Below are 12,194 nucleotides of genomic sequence, written 5' to 3' on the forward strand. Positions count from 1 at the left end.
TTCACAGACGCTTTTGTATCTCATGCAAACCGTCTATTAATATGTCCGGGTGAACGCACTCTGCAGAAGTCCACCCTAGTTTTGCGGTGGGTTTTTTTCCCCATTATTCACATGAGTTTACAGCTTCAGATGTACAATTATCTAAAGTAGGCTACTTTTGGTCAGTGTGTACACCCGCACATCCATGTTAAATTTTACGTCACATTTATGACTACTAACATACTTCCATTGTCACGTAAATACATGAAGCAAATTCACATTTCACTGGTCCAAATATGATATGAAGTGTCTCCGGTCTATATCTAAATATAAATGTTCCAAAGTAGAATAATCTGAACTGGTAAATAAATAAAAACAACACAAAACAAAACCAGCAGTGGTTAGTTTTCCCCAACCGATATAATCAGTTTTTTGTTTGTTTGTTTGTTTGTTTATTTTATTATTATTATTATTAATTTTTTTTGATGATGATACAATTGAAACCGGTCAAGGGAAACTAACTTCTGTTGTTTTTGTTTTGTTTTGTTTAATATCTATATATTTAAAATGCATATTTAGCGAAAATGGTTTCCTGTCCAAAACCAGCATCCAGTGTCAATAAAAATTGTTGCTCCATTCTTCAAGTCTTCTTTATCACAGTAGACAATGATAAAATGGAAGCTAGAGTATTTATAATCTTTTATTTACACATGACTTGAGATCAGAAATATAGCCGTGGCTGCAATTTGTGATAATGTCTCGACAGCGTCTAATTTGGTTGATTATGAACTGCTCATCGCGTGTGGGTATTTGTCTATAGTGATTATTTTCTGTCTCTATTCATTTTTTTGTGTTAAAGCGGTTAAACATACCGGTGTTCTGTTACATTTACTCATTACTGTTTTCGTGACAGAAAAGGGAAGCTTTGAAAGGTTCGTGATGAATTACTAATTTGAATGCTGAATAATTTGATGATTAATCTACATGTTACAACCACATTGTTTTTATTTTATTTATTTATTTATTTATTTATTTATTTATTTATTTATTGTTATTGAATATATGTCTGCATGGTTCCTATGTGTATGGTAAAATACTCAATTTGAGATTATATATTTAAGGAAATGCATACCGTTTCTCCACCTATGCTATTGTCTCGCTTTGAGCTCAATTCAGAAATAGACAGCAGTGTAAAGGTATGGTATTTAAATAACTCCGGAAAAGGTATAGTATTTAGACAATTTCATTAAAAAACAAAATACGCAAGAAACACGCAAGGCGTGTCGTTTCCAAATAACAAAGACTGGGTTCCCACCCCTAGATCGATCTAACAGGATCGGTCCATCTCCACGGGGCCACTCGCTGAATTGCTTTCAGCCCAAGCGGCTTAGACGTCTTGGACGCCCACTAAAGCTGCTATACGATAGTTAATTACCCCCTATCAGCCTCAGCAGGCGTGACAGACATCTAAGCCGCCCAAGTTAATTGCAATTAAGCGAGAATCCCCTCGGAGATAGTTCGATCCAAAGTTAGTACAATAGTCTCTGGGATTCGTCTCATAGACTGGGTTCCCATACTTAGATCGATCCATCTGGATCGACCTAACTCCCTGGGGGTTCACGCTTAATTGCTATCAGCCCAAGAGGCTTACATGTCTGTTTCGCCTACCGAATCAGTTAGGGGTAAAGGTTATTAGCCCCCAAACAGCTTTACTAGGTGTGACAGACGTTTAAGCCGGTTAGTTTGATAGCAATTTAGCGAGACTCCCTAGGGAGATAGATCGATCCAAATATCTATGGGAATGGTCCCAATGACGCGTATTCTGAAGATGGGGGAATGGTTAAGTCAGATTAAACAACATCAGCCGATCATCATTTCATAAATATGCCAATAGCTGATTGAACAGTGCTTGCCTTGAGTCAAGTTGGGATGGTGGGATTTAGTTGACCATGGATAAAAAATGTACGAAGGTCAAAATTGCACGTAAATAGATGCACCAGAGAGATGGAGACCCCCTTCGAATCTCATATTAACATGCAAAGATGTATTTTCCAAGCATCTAAATGATTTAAAGGGTAAAATTTAACATAAAGACAATCAAAGCTATACAGAATTGAGATCGTGCTACATGTATGACTTCAGGTTGAAAAAAAAAACTAATACATTATTGGGTGCTGTTTTGGCAATTCATTTGTCTTTGGGTGATACGTTTTGTTGAACGAAATGTCAAATTCTCCCCCTGAAGGCGATTGCTGATATTAGATTAAGGCGAGAAACATTGCCAGCTTTTTTCACACTCACACAGCACTCTGTGTTGGAAGTGGGCTGATTCAGGAATCTCGCCCTTTCTCCAAATACAATCTTTACCCACACCCCCCTGTTTACAGAAACGGACATCTTAATACATCTTAATACTTTGATTCAATAATTTGATTCAATTTTTTATCCACCTCCACAGCACTCCACTCAGCCTTTACAATTATTGCAATCTTACAAACTTGTCTCAAGCTTTATGAAATAACCTGGTCTGAAAATAAGAATAAAACACTTTGACAAAGCTGATAAAGACAGGCCTTCGTGTCTGTACAATGAAGTCTGATTCTAAAGTAGGTCAATATTCTGCGAACTAGAATATCGATTGCTGGTTTAATGGATTGAGAAGTAAATGGAATTTTTGCTGGTAATAACAGGATGGTAATAGAGCATATATAGTACGTGTAGCCCAGATCTCGGTCATTCAGCCGAAGAATGGAGATTTCTAAATAATGTGCCTTAATTTGATATGGACGAGAAAAGATGCAAAGTTTATTAAAACAAGGTGATGTGTATCAAAGTTGCGACCGTATTTCAGAGTGATAACATAGCATAAGATAGGCCCATGCTTTATCTTATTGGATTTTCAATCTTAAAAGCAATGTACATATTTGATGTAGGGAAAGCGAAATGATGTGTAGTGAGAGGATATCTAATATCATTTGTATAGAACTGATGGTTTGAACGCTAGGCCTACTCTCTCCAATTTAAATGGAGATATTGTTACTACTGTTCATCTCTCTGGCGTCTATGAAGTCTTTTGATTTTTTTGAAGAAGCTTGCGATTCCCTGTCGTTTTTTTTTTCATTTTGCTTTATACCCCACCACCAGTGATAAAAAAGTTAACCATAATTCATAGGTAATTCATTCGACACAGTAAGTGATGAATACATGAACGATACATGCTGCGACTACCCCTTTGTGCAGAGGTGGGGCAGGGTACTAGATCCCACATTTGTTTTGGAAGTGAGTGGGGCATGATCACTGTTCCCCTATGGATCCATGTCAGTCTTTTGTTTCCTTTTTCCAGAAGCTCTGTTATCGGTTGCCGCACTGATTGCTTATTCACAGCCCACTTTTCTAAACGTGAATAGAGCCTGGGTCTTATTACCTAAATGCTATAAAAATCATTAATTTGCAAATAGAATCAGTTTCAATATTCGGGGAACCACAGAGTATATTCAAGGTGCATGTATTACACTGTGGTTCAATCAGTAAAATTGCTGGGAGTTTGTCGTCAAACTAAGGCCTTGAGATGAGACACTCAGTATCCAGGTGTAGGTCCTGGCTTTTCTGTTATGTTTACATATATACTTTTGTCACCAGCATTGTTTGCAACAAGAAATTGAATTCTACCCTTTAATGAAATAGCAAAGAGGAAGAGCTTCAACAACTCTTAGACAACCAGGGTTGTTTATGGGAAGACGCTTTTGTGATATTAAGGATACTATACAGAAAATGTCATTTTGTGTATTAAGTGCATTTATGTTTAATGTATATAGGGTACTTGTTATGCAGTTCGGCGTGTGTTGTTAATGTATGGTGAAGAGCAATGCATTTGAGATGCGTATGTGTTGCCCGCGTTTTCTTATTGTTGTATCTGTACTCTTTCTGCTGTAATATTTTAAGATACAATATTATAGAATGCACGTAAAAATATTTCCGGTAAAGTGGTGTATTTTATTTGCTTATGTTAATCGTTATTAATTGCTTGATATTACAAAGATTTGTGTTGGCCAGCTTGATTGAGTGCGCATCGGTATATTTTTGTGTTCAGCGCGTTTTGCCTTAAATTATAAAAGCTACGTGTGTGTGTGTGTGTGTGTGTGTGTGTGTGTGTGTGTGTAAAAGCGCATGTAAAAAAACGTTTGAGTACATGTAGGTCAGTGCGCTGTCGACTAAATGTATCGAAAATAACTTCCTCATTTTCATAATAATTAACGAATCAGTTATTAAGGGGGGGGGGGGAGAATCAGCGTTATTTTTAATCAGTAGACACGGTGCACTAGGACTTAAAACTGGGCTAGGCCTATTCCACCATCATAACAGCTGCACATCGATATCGCTCCAATTGTCATTGTATGGTTTACATTATGGTGGTATTGATTTTTTTTCGAAAAGACCGTATGCTTGGCTGGCTTGTTTTAGGCATTAACCAAGAGGTCAGGCAGTAATTGCATTAGCCCTTGCTGCACGGCCGTCTGGTTTTTGTCAGCTCTCTCTCTCTCTCTCTCTCTCTCTCTCTCTATATATATATATATATATATGTTTGAAATTTTGGCCTGTAGATCCTTTATGCATTTTTATTTTTATATGTCTATTTTTTCTTTTGTACGTGTATATGTGTGTGTATGTGTGTGCGTATCTGGGTGTGTCTGTATGTGTGCGTGTACGTGTACATACACGTACAAAAGAAAAAAAATAGACATATAAAAATGAAAATGCATGAAGGATCTATATATAGGCCTAGTTTCAAACAAACCTTTTGCTCTTTTGCATGCATGGTATGCTGTATTTTGTCAAATGTGTATGTCAGTTGTACAATTGTGACAATTCTTTACACTATATGTTGATGAAACAAACTACATTTCATCATGAAGAAACAGGAATATTTATGCATTACGAATATTGATAAGAACCTAAGTAGTTGAAATTATGCATTACGATTATTGATAAGAACCTAAGTAGTTAAAATTAATAGTCTACTTAAAAATATGACTTACTGTATTTGGTAAATTTCCCATATTATATTTACAATCACTACAAATGCATAAGATCGCGTGGATGAGAGCACACACTCACTCAGTTGCTAGTTTAGTCATTCGTTCGCTTGTTCGCTCGTTCGAGAGAGAGAGAGAGAGAAAGAAAAAAGGATGCGGTAACTCTATACGGAGTGTGGATGCGTTTGCGTTTGCATTGTTGCGTTTGGATGAAGGTAAGAAGTAACGATTTAGCCACAAATTTCAAGAATGTCATTGTCTTTAGACAATATATCAAAGATCCGAATCGTATGTCTGTCATTAATGTACATGATCATCTATTTTTTACAAAAAAAAAAAAAAAATCAAAAGATTAGGAATTTTCAGAAACTTTCCTTAACTCTCTTGTACTCCGTTTGAATATATGGTACTGCTAACCATCATAGCAAACTGCATCGTGCTGGCACTTGAGGAACACCTTCCAAATAACGATAGGACACCTCTAGCACTACAGCTGGTAAGTAGGCAAGCCATAGACACTATGAGAGTTACTAAGTTACAAACGTATTTATTCAGTACAAGGTGTGTCAGCGCTTGGACATAATAACGTTATTTTGTCCAAGGTCAGCGTGACCTCTAAGGGTGCCTTTACAAGAAGGGACCATTCTCAATGACACATCGGCCTACGTAGATCGGTCCAACTCTGCGGGGACTCTCGGTAATTCCCATAGATTCTCGCTAAATCGCATTCAGTTTAAGCGGCTTAAATGTCTGTCACGCCCACTGCTAGTACGATAGGTTTATGGGAGCAATCAGCTTAACAGATTAACACGCCTTCTTCTGGCGTCAAGTAGAATACAGAAAAGCTGGTGATTATACGAACACGGTGGAAACAAGAGGAGGTGTGTCATTCAGTTAAGCTGATTGCTCCCATCAACCTATCATTAAAGCCGCTTAAACTGAATGCGATTTAGCGAGAATCTTCTCGGAGATAGATCGATCCTGCTAGTATGATAGGGTTATGGGAATGGTTTATCGTACTACTCAGTAGCTGCTGCGCACTAACTCCACGGAGACTCTCGGTGAATGCAATCAGACAATCAGATTAATAAATTTACACGCCTCCTCTGCTGAGTAGAAAACAGAAAAGCTGGTGATTTATACGAGTACGTTGGAAACAAGAGGTGTGTTTATCTGTTCGTCTGATTGCATTCAGCGTGACTCCCCGTTGAGTTAGTGCACAGTAGCTAGTACGATAGATTTGTCACCCTTAGAGGTCACGCTGACACCTTTTTGATAAATAAATAATCTGTCCATGAATTGATATTCAGTTCAGATTTAATGTTGTACATGAATTGATTATTACTTGCGGTGCAGTCCAGCAAGTCTTTAATGCCCTTTTCACATCGTGCTGAATACTTGCCCGCATCACAAAGTTTTGAGAGATTGGCAAGTAATAACTATAACGAGAAAGAGAGGCTCGCCTAACAGAGCATACACGCTGCTCTGGTCTGCACGGCTGAATAATTAACTTAATTAAACAACAAGAAGCAAACTTTTGGAGAACTTGTGAAAGAGAGTAAAAATCTCTGGAACAAGTTATAACTTCTGAAAGTGCACTGGTACACACTGGGGCCTCTGTTCACAACGTGCGTTACGCGTATTTGTATTGAAATGCTTAGGGACAAAAACAACGCAATAGCCCAGCAATTACGTATTGGAGCCATCTAAATGGGACCCTGTGCTTGACACGAACAGTTAACGGGATTGTGAGAAGGTAACTTGTGGAAGGGAATAACCCCCCCCCCCCCCCCCCCCCCCCCCCCGTAACGCACTATGTGAAAACACAAAGGCGTGCGTCGCTCAGATATGCTCCTCGATGTGAAAAGGACCTAAATCGTATTCTTAAATCTTTTAACATTTTGCAAATCGTGTCCATTTTTGGCACAGGCTGGGGCCGTAAGGGGATTCGATACGTTATGCTTTTTTTTCCTGTAATGTGGATATACACATTGTTAAGTTATGAAATAATTCTGTCACATCAAAGACACATCAGGGCGTCTTTTCTAATTCGAACTGATGATGTAACGGCAGCGTTATTTGGGCTTAAAAACTATATAACCCCCTTACTTGAACAGCTAGCAACACCGCTTCTAAGGCGCCTACTTAATCACAACAATAAGTAATAGGAAATTTTCTAGAAAGGTTTACTTGTGATTTTATCAGCAAAAAGTCGAAATAATGCCTCTGATGAAAGGCACAACGCTGCAACCAAACGGTGGCATTGAATTGTAGTTCACACCCTAGCCGTCAACGACGCCATTGGAGGCCAATTTTCCTGATGATATCTTACTTTCTCATTGGCTTATTTCGGATACCGATCACTATGACACCAATTTACAAAGCAGCTTAATTGACTATTACGATTGATCACCTTGTGTACAGAAGCGAATGGGGTGGTAAATAAATGAAGGTGTTTATTTTTTATTGCATTAATGTTAAGATAAGTATTTTACATAAATAAACGGGGGGGGGGGGGGGGGTATTTTGCCAACGTATCGAATCTATGAGCTTCTTAGAAATATATAAGGCGGGGGTGGGGGGGTGGGGGGGGGGGGGTGAAAGAAGCATATATCCATTGGAATTGAAAAAAATCTTTTTGTATTTTACAGGAGGACACAGAAGTTTATTTCCTAGGAATTTTCTGCGTAGAAGCATTTCTCAAAATTATAGCATTAGGATTTATCTTACATAAAGGTTCTTATCTACGGAACGTATGGAATATATTAGACTTCGTAGTGGTAGTAACGGGGTAAGTACATGTTTTTGTACATAACATCTGTGTTACTTATGTTAACAATTACATATATAGGCCTACGGCACAGGGGGATCAAATCATGTGTAAACAAGGAGTTGTAACTCCTTGATCAAAACCATCATCTGGTGTTTTAACATCTTCTGGTGTTTAAAAAAACGGCATTTTAATGATAATTTCGAATTTATTCTCTTAAATCCAACCAATTATCGTTACTATTCTTGCTGGTAATTGTGAAATTTTAGATATTAGGATTTTTTTTCAATCAAGATGATAAGAATGGTTGGGGCGGGGTTGTTTGATTGGAGGAAAGAAAGTTGTAAAACTTAACACCAATCAAAATTGAGAATGCATGCGCATATGGGGCTAAACCAATTAGGGACAATTTCATGTTGAAATTGGGTCAAAGAACCGAGGGAAATTCAAGCGTGGGAAAGGAGAAAGAGAGGCAATAACATTGAATGTTTTGCGATTTCTTATCATTAAAAAGAAATTGTTACTGTTATCGCTTTGTAATGTCGACACCAGATGATGGTATCAAGATGCAAATACTAGGAGGAAGCAACATTAAGTTTAGAATGAAGGTAAAGCGATTGCGAAGCTAACGTTTATTTTGATTTGCATTAACTTTCACGTACTAGTAGTACACTGATGGTTATTTTGTCGATTTCACGTAAGATACACTGTGATAATCCTGTAATGTTTCCACCTGTATTTTCAGTCTTTGTTTAACTAGATTTTTGCATAAAAATAGTTCAGTCGAAATCAGATGTACTTAACCGATATTAGGGCAATATATTAGCGAGTCCTATCGAAATTAGTAATAATATTACGCCTTTAATTGCATCAACTTATTTCTCGCTGTTTTGTGTCTCACCGTGGACCCATGATCATCACGTAAAATGGACACAAGGCTATAAATATAACAATTTTTAATATAAGTTGTAATAATATTTTTGAGAAGTGTAACATGGCTTCAATTTTTTTCAGGTGCGTCGAAAAATGTTGCTGAATTTTAGCACTGCTGAATTAATTAATATCCCTAAAAGCCTTTTGTGGACACAGGCAAATATTATTTAAACCTTTTTTAGTCTTTGTTCTTTTTAATTTTCTTTAATTTTTTTTTATTTCAGGCAGCAGGACACTGAAAAGAATTATAATCACTGTTTAATATGCCACCTATAAATACCTTCACATATGCTTATTGGTATATATGCATTATTTCTACAGGCTCCTTTCCATAGTTTCACCACATTTTGATCAACCTGCATTTAGAGCTCTAAGGGTTCTTCGCCCTTTAAAATTAGTTACAGGGTTTGAGAGTAAGTCAGTTTAGATCACCCTGCATTAGCAGAAAGAACAGTTCAGTCAGTGTCTCTTTGTTAGCAAATCTGACTTGGTGTGAATTTCCTAAATGTTTCTAGATAGATTGAGTGTAGATTCTGAATTAACATGGATATACTTCTCATGCATTTCAGTAGTCTAAGTTTATTTTGATTTAAAATCACCACCACCCCTTAAAAAAAATCTCTGGCTGTATCTAGCCTAACTTAGCTTTGATTTAAAATCTTAGTGTCAAGATTCTAAAAATGCAAAAAAAAAAAAAAATAAAATAAAATAAATAATAATAATAATAATAATAATAATAATAATAATAATAATAATAATAAAGAAATAAATAGAAATAATAAAAAAATAATAAAAAAAAACAGGTAAGTCTGTTTCAGGCAGCTTTTCTTCTCAGATTTCCATAGTATAAGGGACTATGGGGTTATGCTACTCCAAGGTAGGGTACTATTCTGTTTCAGGTTATTTACCAACACTTGGTGTTGGGATATGATTTTTCTTTGCATGCACAGTTTACTGTGTCTGATCTGATTGCATTGATGCTGTAACCGTTTGGGGGTTTAGCAAATAACACAGACTGGTTGAAGACATTTGTGCTTGAACTGATAACGTGTGCCAATTGTCTAGCATCACTTACCCAAGGCTTCAGATCAGACCAGATGCTACAAGTCTAGCATCACTTACCCCAGGCTTCAGATTTTATCTCACAATCCAAGATCACTTACCCTAGGCTTCAGATCACATGTATTCATGTGAAATTTATACACAAAATACACTTTCAAATTGCCATATGAGCACACTTATATTGATGGTCTGTGACTTTAGCTAGTGGAATTGTTTTAAGTCTATAATACCTATCAAAACTAAATTTTGTGCCTACATCAAAGACATGATGTAGTCGATGACCCGTCGATGACCATAACTGAAGCTGTCCCTTAGGTCACAAATGTGGCTACCATCACTCATCATGACACTGAAACAATGACAGGACTTGGGTAAAAGAAAACAGCCATTTTTTAAACCTTCATTCTGGCTTCAAAGCTATTAAACAGTACAAGTATTTATTGAAAATAAAGATTTGATTTTTTGAAATATTAGCCAGTGCTTTTTACCAAGTTTTCTAGCTGTGAAACTTTTTTTTTTCAATTCCATTGAAAAACAACTCTCATTGCCAACAGTGACTGACAGAAATATGAGCAAGTGGAAACCCTGAATTAATATTAGATAACTGACACCTGGTAATGCCTATATTCCTCTTTCTATCTCTGAAATGAAAGGCATTCAAAGCCATCTGCTCTATTGGTTTTGTATTAATCTTCTTCTTTACCAGCCTCATATTTGTCTATGTTGTAAAATGACATTATTGGAAACTGAATCTACACAACATTGTATTGATGCCTTCAGACAGAACCAAGAGCCATAATGAGATGGTCGAAAAAAAGGAGGACAGTTCTGTTAGTTCACTCCTATTAGTATTAGGAAATGATAAAGGATTTTGCACTCCAGTAGGAAATTGTGTATTGATTTTTGAATAGTGAGGAGAGGTCCCTTTGGCTCGTAAAGAATGGTTGTTGAGGGCGTAAGGACATGGGCATTTTTCATCTAGGCAACAAGTCCATCTTAAACAGTTTGTGTTCAATAAGTCTGATATGTCTTCAGGATTAAATTGCACTCTTCAATACAGCTTTATATTAATTGCACCAGTATTGGAGAATTAATTTCAATGCTAAGTGCATTTTTCACCACTGGGTTAATAACAGGCTTGCTGTCGTAACTTAATGATGGACTACATCAAACAATAAGCAGTCACGCATTTTTTTTTTTTGTGCTGTAAAATGTAAAAACACAAGGTTAGTGAAAATATGTGTTCATGCATAGAAAAATGGAGTTTTACAATTATTAGGAAATTCATTATGGAAGAGAAGTTAGCAGATATGAAATCATTAATTCATGTGTAGCATCTAAAGAATTGTTGTTGATGAATCGGTGCAGAATGCATCGTGATGCCCCTTTTATAATGTTGCTTTTTTTTCCAGTTGGTTTTGTGTTTAGAACATTATGAGCTAATCTGAGTTTCAGAGTCAACTGAGATTTCATTATTATTATATGCACATGCCTGTGCCAATTCCATACACTGAACAGTAATGGACTGGCACATGCACATGTATGTTACATGTATAACACCTATACTCTGAAGCTCAGGGTTATAATGACCACTGTATGCCCCAAATTCCAAACTGATCTTAATTTCATTTTGTTTCTATAGGGTGTGATTTATAGCCGTGCTGTGTTGAAAGTTTTGTCTAGATGCTAGAGCTGAATTTCGATGTTTGGTCCCTTATATTGATAGCTTTTGAAGAACCCTTTATGTTCTAGGTCCAGTAGATGAGTAAATGTCTACTAGAGAGTTGTCATAACACTTGTCATCTATGTTAAACTTTTCAGAATTGTGTAAGATATGCTCCACTTTGTGATATCATGTGACCATGCTTCTTGTCTTGTAGACTACTGCCACCTGTTGTTTAGCTTCCTCATCTTTTCTAACCCCGTAGGTTTGTTACCCTCTTTATGGAGGGAGGGAGTGCAGACACAGGTTTCGACTTAAAAACCCTCAGAGCTGTCAGAGTTCTTCGGCCTCTGAAGCTGGTCTCAGGAATTCCAAGTATGTTGTTTCTAGTTATTAATTGATGTGACTGTATTCTATAAAGAAGGTGTAAAAGATTCCACTTTTTAAAAGAAATAAATTGGTTGCTGTCTATAAACATAAACAAATCAAGCATCTCCCCATGTAATAACCCATGCATTACATCACTGATATTGATAATTTTGTTTTGTGGACATTCTTTAACATGCAAGTTGTTTTTCGCATCAACTGAGGGGGGAGGGTATTGGCTAATTTCATTACAGAAACCTGGGTTGTGGTACAATTACTTTACCATTTTTACTTTCAGCAATTTAATGAATCCAAGAATTAACTAGAACTGGACTTCATTTGTTTATCAAAAGAGATTTCACAATTAAACAAATAAAATAACAAATGG

General features: G+C 36.7%; 1 protein-coding gene across 5 annotated transcripts in view; it reads left to right on the forward strand.

Moving 5' to 3' along the window:
• Window positions 1-12,194, forward strand: part of LOC106170041 (voltage-dependent calcium channel type A subunit alpha-1) — a 150,133-nt gene that overhangs the window by 63,201 nt on the left and 74,738 nt on the right. For all 5 annotated transcript variants that reach the window (XM_087008330.1, XM_087008325.1, XM_087008327.1 and 2 more), the window contains exons 4-6: window positions 5,402-5,508; window positions 7,664-7,803; window positions 11,706-11,815. In XM_087008330.1, coding sequence (XP_086864456.1) covers window positions 5,402-5,508; window positions 7,664-7,803; window positions 11,706-11,815 — 357 coding nt within the window. The remainder of the gene's footprint in view (window positions 1-5,401; window positions 5,509-7,663; window positions 7,804-11,705; window positions 11,816-12,194) is intronic.

Source organism: Lingula anatina, chromosome 3 (genome assembly GCF_051362555.1).
Source record: "Lingula anatina isolate TDL-2025a chromosome 3, LinAna3.0, whole genome shotgun sequence".
In the NCBI taxonomy this organism is placed as follows: domain Eukaryota; kingdom Metazoa; phylum Brachiopoda; class Lingulata; order Lingulida; family Lingulidae; genus Lingula; species Lingula anatina.